Source organism: Limulus polyphemus, unplaced genomic scaffold (assembly GCF_000517525.1).
Source record: "Limulus polyphemus unplaced genomic scaffold, Limulus_polyphemus-2.1.2 Scaffold269, whole genome shotgun sequence".
Classification (NCBI taxonomy): Eukaryota; Metazoa; Arthropoda; class Merostomata; order Xiphosura; family Limulidae; genus Limulus; species Limulus polyphemus.
Window position 1 is genome coordinate 634,643 of NW_013665879.1, and position 20,495 is coordinate 655,137.

At 35.3% G+C, this 20,495-nt stretch overlaps 1 protein-coding gene across 1 annotated transcript in view; it reads left to right on the forward strand.

Moving 5' to 3' along the window:
* Nucleotides 1–19,690, forward strand: part of LOC106456898 (T-box transcription factor TBX20-like) — a 56,922-nt gene extending 37,232 nt beyond the window's left edge. The window contains exons 3-7 of the mRNA XM_022382684.1: nt 4,102–4,375; nt 5,648–5,815; nt 6,300–6,376; nt 14,639–14,751; nt 17,526–19,690. Coding sequence (XP_022238392.1) covers nt 4,102–4,375; nt 5,648–5,815; nt 6,300–6,376; nt 14,639–14,751; nt 17,526–18,043 — 1,150 coding nt within the window. The 3' untranslated portion in view covers nt 18,044–19,690. The remainder of the gene's footprint in view (nt 1–4,101; nt 4,376–5,647; nt 5,816–6,299; nt 6,377–14,638; nt 14,752–17,525) is intronic.
* Nucleotides 19,691–20,495: the final 805 nt, after the last annotated feature.

The following is a 20,495-nucleotide window of genomic DNA, read 5'->3' on the forward strand; positions in this document are numbered from 1 at the left end:
TTACTATATATATATATACTATCTATATATATATATACATACCTATCTATATACACATACCTATCTATATATATATATACATACCTATCTGTCTATCTACCTATATATACATACGATATACGTTAAGGAACCAGAAGTAAGCATTCTAATGACGGCAGACTTTAAGGAACCAAAAGCAGACGTTCTAATATGAGAACAAACAGAAGTAGGCATTTTTATGACGACCCACTTTAAAAAATCAGAAGCAAGCATTATAACGATTACAGACTTCAACCCATTGACTGCGGCTGCTCTAAACACGCGCACAATTTTTGCAGCCGTACGGGGCACAATCGCATTCAACTACCGGAGGCGGACAGTACCATATACGGCGAATGAGCAGCCAATGGGTTAAGAAATCAGAAGCAGGCATTTTCTACGAGAGTCATTTACCTGCTAACTTTCTGATAATCAACGAATGTTGATCTGGAAATAAAAACAGGTTTTTACAACTATTATTTGGTTATATCTCTTTTTCTGCTATTCTACAAAAAAGTAATCCGTCTTTAGAAAACTTGTGGCTTTATGTATTGCCGTCCCTTCTTGGATTTTGTATCTTATGCTACTGAGTGCTTTTTTTTTCTAAACACAGTTTTTAATTTTCTCCAACTATATTTTCCGCTAAAAAAACATATGTTATCAATTTTTGCAAAAGCAGGCCAAGGCTTACTTGAGCAATTACAAGCAGGTTTTGTGTTGAGCGTCTGTACAAGGGTTATTAAGTGTGCCAGACGTCAGACTAGGTCTTATACTGCAATAAATCTCTCAAGTAAACCATCTCTAATAGCCCACAAACAAAAGAATATAGGTTCAATGCCATCACATCACAGTGTGTAAAGCCCTTGAAATCACAATTAGTTTCGGAGCTTACAAAATCTTTTGTTAGAAGCTGGGCACTTTATAAACTTGTACAAACCAGACAACGGATAACACGCAATACCACAATCCCCATGGCTTTTGTAATAAGTTGAGTTAATCGACTTAAAGTTTATCATCATGTAAAGATTCCAGTTGTTATCCTACTTTTCATGTGTATAAATAATGAAGCTATCATCCACCGATGAATACACATAAAAAGGTCATTTATTTTGCATACACGTAGCTGAAATAATGAGGTTACCCCTTTAACGCCTGACTCTTGACCTTTTGATGAATACATCCTTCCATTTCATACATTTGTCTCGTGCATCATAAAGTAATACAATATAGATGTGGTCTATTAAGGACTGGATATAATGATCGCACCTTGAATCTGTAGCAGAAAAGTGAATATATGCATAAAATTAAGTACTAAGTGTTATTTATATATATACATACAAACCTTGTTTCCCGAGCGGCACATATCGGTTAAATCACTCAAATTCTATACTTATTGACCTTTCATAGGGTAGTCAAGTACCCACCCTCATTGTCTGTATACACCTACATCTGCAATACGTAGCTGTATAAGGCCTAACTCATTCTTGCATGTGTAAGTACAACAGCATGTAAAAACACAGATTGAGTTTCGAGTGGATTAGTTGTTGCGTGAGAAAGTATACCTCGGACAGTTTCTTTCACTCCCTTATCTTAATACCAAGACAGGAAAAAAACAACTAGTAAATTGGCAGATTACTACACGCTTCAACGAAACCAGGAGGTATATATATACAAGCCGTGGTATTATTTTATTCATGTCTTCAGTGAAGGACTGGACGAAGACTCTTCACAAGCATTTGATGTGAGAGTCAGTCAGGAAGTCATTTACACGTTCGCCGCACGCATATTCATACGTAATTTGTTTAAAGTTGGCCGATCTTAGGATCACGAGATACGGACGCGCGTCCATTAGCACAAACTTTGCGTGTTTTTGTTGTATATAGGCTTCAGGACGCGGTATAGTTTGGCACAGTCTTCCGCTCATTAACTTCCAACTTTAATTGGAAAGACTGACATCAGAAAAAAAAAGAAAAAGGAAAGAGATAACCCCTTGATGCGGAACGTCCCCAAGCAAAGTAATTAAAAAAATAATAGCCAAACTAAAAAAAAAACAACACACTTTTACGTTTTTCTTATATATGTATTTCTCTTCAAGGTCTACGGACTAGTTATCCGTTCCCAACATATTATTTCGGCAATTCTCTCAAAGCGATTATAAATGGCGATACTTAATGAATAACATCAAAACAACCAGCAAATAATATACGAGTGGAAAAGATGATTCTGATCAAGGGTTGAATGATCGTTTCTTTGAGATCGTAAAACAAATTCTGTGCTGTCCTCACAGCACTAGAAATGGTGGCAAACGCTATCAGCATGCAACGACAAGACTTTATTTTATAAAGGAACGTATTTAATATTTATTATCAGCCAATAACCGTGAAGGAACGTATTTAATATTTATTATCAGCCAATAACCGTGAAGGAATGTATTCTATTAATTTACAGGTGAATAAAAAAAAACAACATTTAATTCTAAGAATGAAAGTAAATAAGAATGTGTTATAATATGTCAACCATACATTAAGTTAACCTATACTTTTCAGTGATATAAATAAAGATCGTAGTGGAGAGCAGAATACTATTTATAGTGGCTGGTGAGAAGAAGACTTTAATACTGAAAACTACATAATTAATACGCAGAGATTTTGATTAACATACGTGTAAATTCCAAGATAATTCAACAGTTTTTATACGCTACAGACATCCGTTATCGAGCGTTTTTTCTAAAATAGATGGAGGTTAAAGCATTCCCGTGCTTGCCAATATAGTCTAATTGTTTGTCATAGGCTTTGATTTTGATGGACTTACTGTTCATTCGTTCGTTTTGCTATTAAGTGCAAAGCTACGCCCACCACAGAGATCGAACCCAAATTTTAGCGTTATAAACCGTAAAGCTTTCCGTCGAGCCAGAGAAGAGTTAGACTTACAGTGTCAACTTGTTACATATAGTTTGGTTACTTTCCACAATTAAAGCTTACCGTTGAGTCATAGTAACAGTGTCAACTTGTTACATATAGTTTGGTTACTTTCCACAATTCGTTATAGTTAAATTCCGTGGCATTAACTGTATTAATAAAATATTACCCGTTTGTTTTCGTTATAGGTAAATAACGTGGCATTAACTGCATTGTTAAAATATTGCCCGCTTGGTTTCGTTATAGTTAAATAACTGCATTGTTAAAATACTGCTAATTCGTCTTATTTATCTATATAAATATATTATTACTGTCTGTTGTATGTCCATGTAACTATTTCGCAGCGTGTGAATGGATCTTCACCAAAATTAGTATGGAGGTTAATTTGGTCCATGCGGGGGGTACATACAAATTTTAATTTTTGCGTTTTGCGTATTTTATGGGCGTTTTTCCGTTTTCGCGTTTTTTACCACTACTTCGCCCCTTGTAAATGGATCTTCACCAAATTTAGCATGAAGGTTTGTTGGGTCCATGTTGAGATATATGCAAATTTGCTATTTCACAGTGTGGGTTTTGCAATTTTATGGGCGTTTTTTACAATTACATGTAAAGGAAGCAACTTTTAATGCCCTAAGATAACCTTTCATTAAACATAACTTCCGTCCAGGGGACGGGTACTCCAGCTAGTAGTTAAATAATCTGATATTAATTTCATTGGTGAAATATTACCAGTTTGTTTTCTTCATTCTTAAAGAGCCTGACATTATCTAACTAGTCAAAGTACTTAATGCTTTTGGAAAAGTGTAAATGCTCTCATACACTTTCATGTTTTCCTTACACTTGAGAGTTTTGGGCTTTTCTTAATCATTCCTTATATGTCTGGAATTCCAAACCTTAATGAATTGGATTGTCTCTAAAGGGCCGACATACTATGACGATTGCACCTTTTTAAATATTTGTAGAATCGAGGCTTTTCGTGAGATTGTCACACACGTTATTGGTTGGTGATCTATGTGAGTTGTAGCAGCCGAAAATATTCATATGTTAATTTGAGCTCGGGGGATGAAACACCGAGCCCAGGTTACACGGTTCAAACCTCTCAAACTACCAACATAAACATCACGTAATGATGATACTTGAACTTCTTATTCTTATTATTTCACAGGAGGATGTTTCCTACCTTGAGGATTTCGTTCAGTGGTGTCGACGCTCAGACTAAGTACGCCGTGTTATTGGACATTGTTCCGGTAGACAACAAGAGATACCGCTATGCTTACCACCGGTCTTCGTGGTTAGTTGCCGGAAAAGCCGATCCTCCTTCCCCGGCACGTATCTACCTCCACCCTGACTCCCCTTTTACCGGGGATCAACTGAAGAAACAAGTGGTGTCTTTCGAAAAGGTTAAACTGACCAATAATGACATGGACAAACAGGGTCATGTGAGTACTTAGTAAAAAAAATTAAATAACTTCCAGTTTCTCTATAGTGATACACATGTGTACTTTTGCGTTTCTTTCTGTGTTGCTGTTGGTAAAGATAGAAACGTGGAATTTTACCAGTTTGTAACATAAAATACTCCGCTGTTTTCTTCGTTTTTGACTAAACATTGTTGGCTAAAACTGAAACTGAAACTAAACACAGTTGAGCTCCTGTATCGTAAGTTATTCGAAATTCGACCTGTACGTTAGATTTTCTTGCACTTCACTGATGCACGTAGAGAGAAAAAAAAATGTAGTTAAACTCCCCCTGTTGGAAGTTATTCGACAATAGACATTTAAATTGGATTTTTGTTTCACTAAGACTTGTTGAGAGAAGAACATGCAGTTAAGCTCCAGTTTTATAAATTGTTCAACATAAGACCTTTACGTTGAATATTCTTCTATTTCTGTGTGAGAGAGAGAGTGAGGAAAGTTGAAGCACAGATAGATCAAGAGATAATGTCTGTCATAACACGTTTGTAAAAGGTATTTGTCAGGTTCTATAAAATGGATTATGATACACTGTATTTGTCAGATCCAATAAAATTATCTATTTCTACTGTATTTATCACGGTCTATAAAACGATCTTTGTTCACTGTATTTATCACGGTCTATAAAACGATCTTTGTTCACTGTATTTATCATTGTCTATAAAACGATCTTTGTTCACTTTGTATGTCAGGGTCTATAAAACGATCTATGTTCACTGTATTTTTCAGGATTTATAAAACAATCTATTTTCACTGTGTTTGTCACGATCTATGTTTATTGTGTTTGTCAGGGTTTATAAAACGATCTATGTTCCCTGTGTCTGTCAGGTTTTATAAAAAGATCTATGTTCTTTGTGTTTGTCAGGGTTTATAAAACGATCTATATTCCCTGTGTCTGTCAGGTTTTATAAAACGATCTATGTTCTTTGTGTTTGTCAGGGTTTATAAAATGATCTGTGTTCACTGTTCTTGTCAAGGTTAATAAAACATCCTATTACTCTAGCTCTCTCTCTCTCTGTCAGAAGTCCAGCATCAAGCAATAAGCCAAAAATCTCAACTACATCCATTGCTCCATTTACGAAATCTTTACTCCAAAGTTTTGGTGATGATTTTGACAATTAATCATGTCATTATTCGTGTTTTAAATGCAGTTCCCATGTTGCGAATATTTGGACTTGCTAATACGTTACTATTTGTTTTCACATTAAATTAAACTTAACGTGTGATGTTTTTATTTTCCAGATTGTCCTAAATTCGATGCACAAATACCAGCCCAGAATACACCTGGTTAAACTAAGGTCGGATCATTCGAATCCTCCTCATATAACAGACTTAGAGACTGAGCAAACAAGGACGTACGTCTTCCCAGAAACAGTTTTTACAGCAGTGACAGCTTACCAGAATCAATTGGTATGATAAATGCTTTTTTTTATTTCTTTTGAAATTGTAGGTTTACTAGATCCAGTACACAGACTAAGAACTCCTTCAGTACTCAGTGATCCCACTAGTCAGATATTTTTTGATATAATGTTTTAATTATAAGTCGAAACATTAGGCACTCTGGCATGCCTTTTATATTCTAAAAAAAATATATATATATATGTGTGTGTGTGTGTACATGCATTTCCCACAAACAACAATATATATATATATATAACTTGTATAAAACTTCATAGCGGAATTCTCCATATATATATGAACTGATATGGTTGTACGTTGATTATTTCTACTTTCGTTTTTAAATCAATATTATATCCTTTTGTTTTTAGTTTATTTGTAGGTTATTTTTCCTTTTTCTTTTCAGACTTCTTTCTCTTCACTTTTTTAACATATAGTTCTCTCTGTGTAAACACTTTTTCATTATTACATCTTTGCGTGATCTTTAAATTCTCAGATTACGAAGTTGAAGATAGACAGTAATCCATTTGCTAAAGGTTTTCGAGATTCGTCTAGACTCTCCGATTTCGAAAGGTAAGCTTTTTGTAAGCCCTTATTATTTGAGGGCTATCTTCTCTCTCCTCCAATAAGCGCAATTGCGCACGTGCAAACAAAGGAAAGCAGTGTATATAACGAGAGTCCAAATAAGGTTTAAGGTCGCATATCTAAAAAGAGTTATTTTTATTATCATATTGCTAGATTCTTCTTTCTTTTTATCGTATTTAAATTGAAAACCCAATTCGGAATGATATAAACATTTATAGGCAATAATAACAAAATACTAGTTACTTTAAAGTTGGAAAGAACAATAGAGAAAAATACAAATTCGGGACTCGCAACTGGTAAATTCATCATTAATATCAGACCTTAAATATTTGTTTAACCATACAGAATGTATTTTTAAAGTTTAAAAGTAATAAAAGAGAAAATCCAGTTCAAGTAATTATACGAAGCATGGCATAACGATGAATTCAAACTAGTATTTAATCCTTTAAAAAATGTTTAATGTTTGTTTATTGTTAAGCACAAAGCTACACCATGGAGCATCTGTGCGGTGCCCACCACGAGTATCGAAACCCAGTTTTTATCAGTATGAACCTTCAGACTTACCATTAAGCCACTGGAGGGCAAGTGTTTAATATTTCTTTGAAAAGAATTCCTATATTATTTGACGTCGTGTTTTGGTGCATTTGTTTGCCCGCTAGTTCACCTCACAGGGCAGGGGGGGGGGGGTCGTATTTAGTTTGTTAATAGCCCTACTAGGATCCCAGGGGCGCCAGGTTCTAAACTGTGTTCATACTCCCACTAAAAACTGGTGGGACAAAAAGTGGCACATGAGTCTTAATGGAGTTTGTTTTCGGGTACATAATTCCCCCCTTGTGTTAGCTATAGAAGTAATTGGGAATAATGGAGAAGCTTGATTGGTGCACTGGAGCCTCTGTGAATCATGGCGAAGACTTTGAATCCAGAAGCAGCGCACAGGTATTTTATATATTCTATGCTAGTATAGTTTAACTTTCAAAGTGTAAGCGAAACACACAATGCCATTAAATTAATTCATATCACGATTCTATACATTTGAAGAAACTCATATATAAAATTGGAAATAGCTATTCATAGCAGCGTAATAGAATAATAAATAAGGCAACTAATATGAATGAAAATACAAATATAAATGTTAAAAATATATGATACACACTTGTCCATATATATTTTTCCCCCCACAGATGGCTCAGCCGTACGTCTGAGGGCTTATAACGCTAAAAATTGGGTTTCCTTATCCGCGCTCTATAGAACGAAAATAGCTCATTGTGTAGCATTGCGTTTAACAACAAACAAACAAACAAATTACTTAATTTGTTTATGTTACTGTATGTAAATAAACAACAAAATATCATAAAACAAATGTAAGATCACGCAAGTACAGTAGAAGCTGAGAATAACCAGCAGCGCAAAACTACTACATAAAACAATGAATAATTAATTTCATAAATTACTGCATCAATAGTTTATGTCGCGGATAATTTTGGGGAAGTCAGAATCACAGCATACACGCTCATGCATGTTGCACGTGAGACTGAATTTCTAAAGTATACAGATGGACAATGACAACAACAACAACATCACCATGAAAAAACGCAAATAGAAAAGCGTGAGAGCAATAAGCATGTTTAAATGACGCGCTGTCATGGGATACTGCCCAGTTCCAAAACAGAAATTGTGTCTGATCGGAAATCAAACAATAACAAACTGGTGGTGTGAACAATAGTCTGAAAGGAATAAATCTGATACTACCCCATACCCCTTATCCACCAAAAACGTTTTCTTTGTTGTTTACTTAAATAAAAAAAATAAAAAGGGGGTATCGGTCTTTTTGTCTAAGAGAGAGAGGGTCGTAAAACAATTACCCAAAAAAGCCGTTATAAAAAAACAACATTAGATTACGGCGTTTCATGGATAGAGTAACATTCTTTATTGTTTTTTTGTCAGACAGTTCTGATATAATGAGAAAGTAGATATTAGATGACAGTTGAATTTTTTCATAATTCTAGTATCAGGTGACGGTCCTAATTCATTTTCTGGAAATGCGCGTAAAATTTTTCGTGAAAAAATGTCACAAATTACAGTTTATTTTTCAAGCCAACAATAAAAAGTTTAAACCCTATTTAAACGTCAGACGCCGGCGAATCATATTTTTTCTTCAAATTGGCGTGAAATGCCGTTGTAATTTTAAAGAATTGAGAAACTTCTTAGTGGAAAAGTTTCATTCAATTTCCGACAGGCGATGAAATTTCATGTTTCCTGTAATAAAATAATATAATCATTCACTTAATAAAAAAATTCATTACCTTGTTACATGTGTAGCAGCAATAAGTATAATAACTTTTGAAAGTGAATTTTTTTCAGTTTTATTTTATATCTCGCATTAGCCAGGCTGGTAGTTTGCCCAAAGCATTGTTACTACGCCTAATAGGGTAGTTACGCCCCTGAATGCATTACACACACACACACACACACACATACACACACATTGTTGTGACTAAAGATGTTTTTGATTGTTCACTTGTGTTTGTGTCTTTTTCCCTTTGCTTGCTAGTCTTTTCGATCTATACTTTGCTTTCACATTACTGAATCTGCGTTTTTACTTGAACTTTTGGCTACATGTAGAATATAAGTGTGCTTGAATATCAAAACTGAACACTATTTATGAAACGTCTAAGCCTTATCAGCTTTTATTATGTTTAACCGAACTGTCTTGTCTGTAGTTGTATTTATTGTATACTGTTCCACCAAATCAAAAGGCCGCTTAAATGTAAAATGCTAGATTTTAGGCTAGGAACTGATGAAAAAAAAAGCATATCCCAGCTATTTTTACTTGCCGTGTATCACAATTTTTGTCACTTTGTATAAATTTTTGGTAACTATATAGTCGCACAATACAGTAAAATATTCATTATTTGCGAAGTAGTAATTTATTCGTAAAGCAACATTAAAGACATATACATAGCGGAGCTTATTGCTTAATTAACCCGAGAGTTTGGTGAACGTTTATCTGTTAAATTCTTCCAATTCTTTATAGGATAAACAGTGTTAAAATAAATGACGTTCTGTTGTTAATTTTACCTAGAAATAAAACTGGTAATAATTACAATTCATTGTTTAATCTCATTCACACCCAAACACTTGTTGTTCGTTAAAACTGGTGATATATATGTAAAGCATCTGAACCACTACTACGTCTGTCGAATCCCAACCGCCCTGTTGAACCCTAGTATTGGGCGAAAGACCTCGTCGGCACTTTATATAGCAGATGTTGTCTGGTTCACGTACTATAGCATGTTTTTCTTTACCCTCACTCACTGGTTCTTAGAATTACACAGTGTCGCAATTAATGGGGGCAAATTTAGTTGAATTAGATACCACACAATTGGCCTTTATTAAAGAAATTTTGTGAAACTGAATTTCTGTTGCTGCAGAGGGAAAGAATCATTTTTAGATAATTAGTGTTCTGCTGTAGTCTTGCTAACTCTCTTCACACGTCCGAAGAGTATATAGTGTTGTATTTTACGAAACATTAAGGTAATAATCTCTGACACACTAAACAAATATCGCATGTATTAATAGGGCGAAAGTCTGGGTGGTATCTCGTGCTCCACCTCACAGATTAAAAACCCCAGAACCTTATTAAAAACGCGGATGAAATCATATTTGGAATGAACTAGAAACAACATCTGGAATAAACAAGTCGAAATTAACCACGTTGATAAGCATAAAACTCAGGTGAAAACAAAATTTATGTCTAAACTCTAGAAACAAGCGCATGCGCATTTACATTGCTTAGGTTCCTCTCAACAGCTAAGAGCACAAAGTGTTGAGTAAATCGACAACCAGAGTTATTCTACGCCATCTTTAACCTTAATAACCAGTGTTCTATTATATCACTTTTAATATTAATGACCAAAGTTTTGCTACATCACGTTTAATCTTGATAATCAGAGTTCTACTTTTAATGTCAACTTTAACCTTGATAATCAGTTCTACTATGTGAGCTTTAACCTCGGTAATCAGAGTTCTACTATGTGAACTTTAACCTTGATAATCAGCGAATTATTACATTACCTTTATTGGATGTAAACTACAAAGTAACATACGAAGTTCACTGATGTGGTTCCCGGTATTTAAATGGTTTACCTTTTCTTGTGACCACAGAAGCGTTGCTATAATTATTAATGAATTCTGTGAAACATCCAAGCATGTGTTGAACACCAAACATGTTTTATACGTAGGTAGCCATTACCATTTCGACCAAACCATGTTTTAACATTGATCCAGGTTTACGCGCGTGTCAAGTTGCAATAAAGTTTTATCTACAAAACAAAAAAAACAGCTTCAAACATTTCGCCTTCTCACAAAAACTACACCTATATTTTAACACACTAGAGAATGTCACGCAAACACGCATTTTTCCTCAGGATTATTGGTGTTAGCCTTGACAGATTATTGCCGAGACTCAGGAAAGTTCTAGGCCTTAACCGTCGCTTTAGGTTAACACATTTTAGTGTCTATAGGTTTATAACTATCCTATGTATTTATGTATCGGTTTCGTACACACTAGTGTTGTGGTATTTTTTATCGTAAGTAGGAAATTGTACTCATAATAAAGTATCGTTATAGGTAGATACATAAGTACTCAACGCAACTGGTTAACTATTGCTGTCTGCCAGTTAGTCTGTCTGACTATTTCTAGGTGACAGTTATCCTAGCTATTTATTCCAGTTTGTTTGACTAATTATTCCTAGCTACCAGTTGATCTGGTTATTTAACTATTTTAAGTTACCAGTCTGTCTGCCTACCTATAGCTACTAGATAGCCTTACTAACTATTCCTAGTTATTACTTTCTCTGGCTAACAGTTAGTCTGGCTAACTATCCCTAGCTAGCAGTTATTTTGGCTAACTGCCTCTAGCTACGAGTTAGTCTGGATAACTATTCCTAGCTACCAGTTAGTCTGGACAACATTCCCTAGCTACCAGTTAGTCTGGATAACTATCCCTAGTTACCAGTTAGTCTGACTAACTGTCCCTAGCTACCATTTAGTCTGACTAACTGTCCCTAGCTACTAGTTGGTCTGGCTAATTGTTCCTAGCTATCAGATAGTCTGGCTAACTGTACCTAGCTACCATTTAGTCTGACTAACTGTCCCTAGCTACTAATTAGTCTGGATAACTGTCCCTAGCTACCATTTAGTCTGACTAACTGTCCCTAGCTACTAATTAGTCTGGCTAACTGTCCCTAGCTGCTTGTTAGTTTGGATAACTATCCCTAGTTACTAGTTAGTCTGACTAACTGTCCCTAGCTACTAGTTAGTCTAACTAACTGTCCCTAGCTACCATTTAATCTGACTGACTGTCCCTAGCTACTAGTTAGTTTGGCTAACTGTCCCTAGCTACTAGTTGGTCTGGCTAATTGTCCCTAGCTATCAGATAGTCTGGCTAACTGTACCTAGCTACCATTTAGTCTGACTAACTGTCCCTAGCTACTAGTTAGTCTGGATAACTGTCCCTAGCTACCATTTAGTCTGACTAACTGTCCCTAGCTACTAGTTAGTCTGGCTAACTGTCCCTAGCTGCTTGTTAGTCTGGCTAACTGTCCCTAGCTACTAGTTAGTCTGGCTAACTGTCCCTAGCTGCTAGTTAGTCTGGCTAACTGTCCCTAGCTACTAGTTAGTCTGGCTAACTATTCCGAGCTTCTTATTTGTCTGAATAACTATTCCTAGCCATTGGTCTGTCTATTTAACTACTAGCTGAAGTATCTGTTCCCTGGACGGAAGGAAGTCATGTAAATTCATGATTAATGAAAGGTTATCTTAGGGCATAAAAAATTGCTTCCCTTATATTTAATTATAAAAAACGCCCATAAAAATGGCAAAATACAAAATGTGAAACCGCAAATTTGCATGTATCTCCCCATAGGCCCAATGAGCCACCATACCAAATTTTGTGAAGATCCATCCACTGGAGGTGAGGTAGTGGTAAAAAACGCAAAAACACACGTAAAAACCGCAAAACGCAAAATCAAAAACTGAACATTTGTATGTATCTTCTCATGTATCAAATGAATCTCATACCAAATTTGGTGAAGATTTAGATACAGGGGCGAAGTAGTGGTAAAAAACGCAAAAACTTCCATAAAACCGCAAAACGCAAAATGTTAAACTGAAAATTTGTATGTACCCCCGCATGGACCTGATGAACCTCCATACCAATTTGGGTGAATTTTCACCCACATCCTGCGAAGTAGTTACATGGACATACAACAGACAATAGACAGTATTATTATATTTATATAGATATACAGCTACCAGTTTGACTGAACAACTGTTCCTGGCTACCAGTCTATTTGACTAACTATTCCTAAGCACCATTTTATGTGGCTAACTGTCCTATCGACAAGTCTGTATGTCTAACTACTTGTAGATACCAATTTGTGTGTGTAGCTGTTTCTAACTGCCATTCTGTTTGACTACCCATAAAAAGGTACCAGTTTAACGGGCCAATTATATTTAACTACTAGTTTATATTAATAACTATTACCAACTACCAGTTTGTTCGGCTAACTATTTCAAATTGCCTCTCCGTTTATTTAACATTTAACTCGGTCAACGTATATATTTATCTATTTATGTATCCATGCCAATTAGATATTTAATATTTTTATGACTGACGTATAAGTATGAACTTTGTACAGGATTTAAGTGTTTGAAATTTGTGTTCCTATTTGTTGGTCCTGTTGTCTGTCTGTCCATCTTTCTTAGTAACTCACACTTACAGTTACCCCTAGTTTTAAAAATATGTACTAATAATTTTGATTTCAAATGTAGCATCACCGATTTGTCTTAACAGTAAAGATCACATGACTCGCTAAATGCAGCAACTCGTGAAACACCAACATCTCTTACTTTTCACATGTTGTTTCGTGTCTTTTTTCTAACGTATATCAAGCTTTTATTTACAATCGTTTCTCACAATTTTGGCCCGGCATGGCCAGGTGATTAGGGCGCTCGACTCGCAATCAGAGGGTCGCGGGTTCGAATCTCCCTCCCACCAAACATGCTCGCCCTTTCAGCAGGTGGGGGCGTTATAACGCGACGGTCAATCCCATTGTTCATTGGTAAAAGAGTAGCCCAAGGGTTGGCGGTGGGTGGTGATGACTAACTGTCTTACACTGCTAAATTAAGGACGGCTAGTGCAGATAGCCCTCGTGCAGCTTTGCGCGAAAATTAAAACAAACAAACTCACAATTTTTGTCTTCGAATAACTTTATACCTGCCTTCTTTCTGTAATATACATCATTTTTATAACTGGAGTTCACTTTTCGATATATTTTCTCCTAATCTTCATCATTTTTCTTTGTTGAATATAACCAAAACCGAAAGCAAACGTTAAGTAAGAGACAGAAGTTTTTTTTTATTCAAAGGAACGATTCGGTAGTTTGCCACAAACTTTATTTGTTTGTCTGTCTGCCCGAAACGTCATTTGGAATTTAAAAAAAAACTTCCATCGTTTAGTTAACATTTGTTTTATATTTTTTCTTTTTTTTTTCAATTTTCGATCTTTTAATTAATCATCAACAGGAGTTTTAGTGACCTTTCGAAAACTATATTTTATTGTCACATCGTACTCTTTCGTACCATTTGTCAGTTTGCCATTAAGCCCGGCATGGCCAGGTGGTAAAGGCTCTTGACTAGCAATCTGAGAGTCGTGGGTCCCACCAAACATGCTCACTTTTTCAGTTGTGGGGGCGTTATAATGTTACGGCCAATCCCACTATTCGTTTGTAAAAGAGTAGCCCAAGAGTTGGCGGTGGGTGGTGATGACCAGCTGCCTTCCCTTTAGTCTTTCACTGCTAAATTAGGGACGGCTAGCGCAGCGTAGCTCTCGTGTAGCTTTGTGTGAAATTCAAAACAAACTCAGTTTGTCAGCTTCTTCCAACTAGTATTTGGTGAGTCGGGTTTCAACCTGTGCGTTACCATAAATAATTCCCATACTTTTAAGCTGTGGATGCGTTATCTGAGTAACAGTCAGTTCCTTAGCTTGGATTGTTGGTGACAGTCTGCTTTTTCTCTGGCCAGTAATTAAATATAAGGGATGGTGGCAGATTGCCTTAGTAAATTTTGCTATAACTACAAATACAAATACATTTTCCAACTAATTCCCTTGTTTAGAAACTTGGTAAGTTACGTACTGTATTCCCTTACTAACAAACTGTTATCTAACAAACACCTTCCTTTTTAAAGCAGAGGATCGGTGGAAACACTTCTTCGAGAGCGCGTTTTTCGCCACTCGCCGTTTCAGGCGCTCATGGCTGGTGAACTACCCTCGGACCAGGCAGCTTTTGCTCAGGCTGCAGGTAAGTTGTGGAAAATATTCACGACATTTTGTGTGTATGTGTGAGTGTGACGTTATCAATATATATATAAAATCTTCACTTATATCGCGTAGTTTCATATTCAAATGATAATAAATTATATCAGTTTTTGTACACATGAAAGTTAATCATGTTATATATACACTAAGACAAACGAGCTGTTTGTTTCCTGTAACATGAGTAGTAATAAAAATTTATCACCTCGTGATTATATAGTTAAATAGCGACAAAAGTGATAATTATTTTTTTTCTAGGGGTCTCTTTCATTTGTGTAATTATGTAGTTTTTCAAAAGACTGAAACATATTTTGTTATTTTTTCATGCGTATGGTAATTTACTTGATAATCCGTTAGATCAAATAATAATTGAACATATATTAATATACATAGATCAACAGGTTGCGTAAACTTTTGTGAACGGTGGACACCATAAGCGGATTTTCAACTTTCATTCGCACATTATAATTACACTGTAACATCATACAGAACTCAATCCTCCAGTGTTCGAATAAGATCTCTCAAGCTTAAATTTGCGAATAACTTCGCTAAATTTTATAGTGAAAACTATCACGTAATCTTTACGTGGTGACACATAGTTGAATTTTGTAGTTTTAATGATTCGCTAACTTGTTCTCACTTCCATTAATGCCTTGGGGGACAAGACGTCGAGAACGTTTTCTAGAAGATTTGTACCTTTTTAATCTTTGAAGCTAGATTCACATTTTTCTTTAGAAATTATTTAAAAAGCTTGCTTATAGTTAGTTCCAAAGTGCGTGTTTTAGTTCGGAATACAGACAATTCAGAAAATAAATTATCATGTAAATGAAGATGTACGATGTCCTATATCTTTCCTTTCGTTTTCTCTGTTGACTTTCCAAACACACAAAGCTTTGGTGATGTTGAATTCTCAAAACAAACGTGGGTACACTATTCGAATCAAGATTATCTGGGTACGAGGCTTTATGTCAACAAAAAGGGCGCGCCATTTTAAATGGTAACAACTAGCATACCTAAAAGCGTTTCCAAGATGCCTTCATATAACAAAGGATGAGTAACAGGATGGTGTAGCAGACGCTCTACATCATGAGATGTTTTAAGACATCATATCACAAACATACCAGCCATCATCTGTCGAAATGACGTAGATAGATGAAATACAAAAGCTACCTGTAAAAAAGATAAATTTTGTAGAAGTTTCAAAGGCTTGAAAACCAATTACAATGAAATATTTTTAGGAAGATAACAACAATTTAGAAAATAAGATATGTTGAAGTTAAAATACTTAACCCTTTGAAAAAGAAAGACATGAACTCAACTCTTTCTAAAACATACATAATTGTACAATTTCGCAAAAAATACGGTACTCATTTCACATTTATTATAAAATCAATTCAACACTGTGAAACAAAAAGAGTGCTTTCACACATTCAAAGTTTCAAAGTTCAGATTCAAAAATCCACCAATCTATCTAATAGATAGATAACATCAGTACTAGTAGTGTCATTGATATTGATACCGATAAATCACCTTAAGCTATTTCAATTCGAAATAACGTCTTAAGACTGTCCAGCATCTTGTTCTCTCGAGCGTTCAGCTTCTAGTAGTATTTTCGACAACAATTGATGGCCCTGTCAATAAATACTACGCTAAGTCAATTTCCCTCCCGTCGAGTCGTTTTTTGTGTTTTTGACCGTAGTTGCTGTGTTATTGCTCTAAATATGTAGTTTCCAGCTGGACATAGTACAGGCTATATTGCCCGAAGTGACCTGGCGTATGTTTCGTATTTTCACTGAGACTATTTTAAGGTTAAAAACGTCAAAAGACAATATACAATATACAGGGTAAGCTGTTTGTTTTATTGGCATACTATAATAACAGCCAAGATAAATAAAGTATTAGTAATATTTTTGTAACTAAACACACACACATATATATTGATTTCAAACTATCTGATATAATCAAACCGTGGTAAAAGTTTAGTTGTTTGTTTTAGCACAAAACTTGTTATCTGCATTCTGTCCACCTCGGGGAACAGGGAATCCGTAAGCCTACATTTGGCCCACCTGAGGACCGTATGATAAGTAAAAGGAGAAAACTAAACATTGCAGATTATCGTGCTTTTTTTAAAAGACAAACCAAAACTAAAACTTACAACACGATAAGAAGGCTTTATTGTGTACACTCTTGGCCTTCCTCAAGGGTCAGCTATTTATAATATATTTAAACAAAATTTGAACGAAGCATTGATTATGTTGTTTTTTTTTTAAACGATAAAGCTTTTCAATCATACATTTATAGTGTGGGATCAGATTTCATTTCAATTTACTAAGTAGAAGTTAACCATTTTGCCAGGAAGTTTTATAATGATGCAGTTTGGGGGAATTTATTATATATTGTATACATTAGTTTATGCAGTAACGTTTCTTTGAAATGCTTACACTAAATTGATACTTTTATTAAATAAATCGTTATATTTTGTCGCTATGTTTGAAAGGAATGATTATTTGAAATACATAAAACGAACTTTATCGTGAAAGCCCAGTTATATTTATATCTGATATCAAGAGTTTCTCAAGTATATTCGAAAAATAAATCTGGTCGATTTGAGCTAAATACTCTCATTCTTACAGTGAGAACTCAGTTAAGCTCAGAAAAACCAAACTACCCAAATCTTTGTTAGTTACACGTTATAATATATTGATATAAAATGGTTTGGTAAAGTATTCTAACATAAAGTCTGATTTTTTTTCATTTTAGCATTAGGGCGCGTTCCTCCTTCGACCGAGCTACTTCTTATGGCTAGTCAGGCCGGAAGTCCCTGGAAAATGCCCGGAATGCCCTTCAGCATGGCGGAATTAGGTTCCTTTATGAACGTTCAGCAACAGCAGGCTAACCATTTCGCCAGCCTTTACTTCGGTCTCCCTAGAAATATGTTTCCACCGCTCTCAATGGTTTCAGCATCGAGCACGATAACTGGAAACGCCGCTGCTGTTGCTGCTTCTGCGGAGCACAACAGAAACCTTCACGGACACTTGCAATTATCGCCGAGGCTTCAGTGTTCCACATCTCGGCCTGTTCCAACCAATCTTACACCAATTTCAAGCATTACAGCTGGTAGCCCGTCTCTTTCCCCAAACCAGCTCTATAGTTCTCGGCTCCACCTTTCAACGTTACATCCTGGGCTTAAATATCACCCATATTTCAGGCCTAGACTCCTTCAAACTTCTAGTTCAAAGTCGCCATTAGCTGCAGAAAGTGAAGGTATTTCGCCATAGGTATCACACCTAGAAGAAAGGAGGTAAAATCGTATTAAAAAAACACTCGAGATTTTCTCGAACAGTGTCTCTATACCACTAAGATTCGAATGATGTTTAATCCAAATCAAAGTTTAACTTGCGACTAAAATGTTTTCTCGGCCATATTTCTTGACAAGTAGTGCTGATTTTCATGTTTTCTGGACTTTAATTTAAGAAAAAATCAACTATGAATACGTTTAAATAAAGGATAATGAGGTGTTTGTTTGTTTCTGAGTTTAAAGTGTGATAGGCATAAGCCAGATAAACTTATCTTTGGATTCTAACGGTGGAGGTGATTTCTTTACTTGTCCTGGAACAAGTTTAGAAAATCGATGAATAGTCAGAAGAAAAAATAATCTTGGGAAACTTCAACTTCCTCTGATCACAGAATAGCAAAGAGATAAAATTTTCGGTTAAACTCCTTCAAGCTGAGAAGTAAACATTCCACCCTATTGCTTCTCTGTGTGTATTGTTATCCCAGGAACCTAGGGTTTAACAGGAGGATTTTAAGCATTAAAACAACATGAAGTGAGACCTGAGTTGTTGGATTTCGATGGTTCTTGTGTTCTTCCGTACAGTAGACGTCATTTCAGGGGTTTTCCCTAACACGTGGAAATATGAACTACATATATATACACCTTTTTCTTCTATTCCTTTGAACAAATGTTTGAATTGTGTGAAAAGTGTGAGAAAACAATTTTGTCAATTTACATTTAATACAAAATCTATATATTTCTTTCTTAGAAAATTTGAAAAGTATTGAAACAGTAGCTACATGGTTATTACCCATCTGAACAACGTTCCTTTATTACAAATATTCTTTAATTACGTACAATATACTTTCTTGTCTGACTCTTATTGTATTGTTTAAAAACACACGGTTTTGTTCTGGCATTACACATTTGGCTCTTATGCTATCGATCATTGCATGTCATCTTGTCCTTATTTCTAAGTTATGAGCACTGTGCTTTGATATTATGCCACTCCAATTTACAGCAGATACTAATAAGACCGATAAATAAAGCAACATCCTAATTGTTATTTTAATTAATTGAAATTAGATTAACATATATTATGCGAGTCAGTTACCAAGAAGATTCTTAGCAAGGTATCTTGATAACTTCTTATCCATCAAGTGAAAAGATAAACTTAGTTTTTAATTAAGGCCGACGTGCATTTCTTACTTTATCCCACTACTCCAAAACCTGGAAACTTGAATAATTAAAAATATCTATATTCTACGATCCTTTTCCTCTTCATGCTAGGAAGAGCAAACCGACGAGAATTGTAGAGAATCTTCGGTGCCATGGAGCAAAGAATATCAAATTATTTCTCAACCTTCACCGATCTCCAGCAAGAGTAGGCTCGGGATGTTTGTTTTTTCTCTACGTTTGTTTGTTAGTGTGGCCACGTTTTGTAAAATCTGCATTTTTTGGCAACTAATGGGACTCCACTGAACTCCATATGGTTCGTTATCGCGCGTACGTTGTATCCACGAGTCTGCTTACATCTTGTTCACGTTTTAAGTGGTGTATCTTTAAAAAAGTAATAGACATTATGTGGTGGATCATAACAAAGTAATAGTCATTTTCAGAGTCAAGATGTAGATTTTAATTTGACGCATCATGAACTGAACGGAAGATGTGATCTTTATCAAGTGAAAAAAAAAGAAACAAACCACAAGCACCGATATAGCAAGACCAGAATTGGCTTCATTTCTACCGTCAGTTTGTATCAGCTTATTTCTCTCATGTGTATTTTTCTTATTTATTAGAATTTCAAAGATTGTGTAAATTGGTTGGTTACCAAATGAATACCACCACTAAAAGACATATTTGAAACAACAGATATTATGTATATTTAAAACAAATGGAGTGGTTGTGTGAGTTTATTGTGGGTTTTGGAACATAAATATTGTTTTTGTTGAACATTCCACTGTGTAATTTTTCTTTTCATCTCATTACACTTATAATACATATTTACTATAAGTATCTGTTTTTAGGGTTAGCTGAATTGCTCAAAAATTTTATTCGAACACATAAAATGATATCAAACACTAAAATGCAACAAAATCAAATTGTTTCTGGCCCGATTGATAATGTTACTTTTAACACTAAAACTCTTATTTGTTGTCTGGCAAAACAAACTTATCAATTAATACTCCCTCTAGATACCATGCCCATCTAAGGCGTTGGTGAGTATCGTCTTCCACTGATCTCTGTATTCCGTTGCTCTTATCATTTCTGTAGAGGGAACTAGAAATTACCACTATAGAAATGATAAATGCAACGGAAGACAGAGATCAGTGGAAGCCCATGCTCACCAACGCCTTAGAGAGAGAGTAACAATTGATAAGTAACTTTTTAATGTTTCATCATATTATCGTAAAAACCTTCTCATTTAGTTGACTTGCAGTTCATACCCCCCCCCC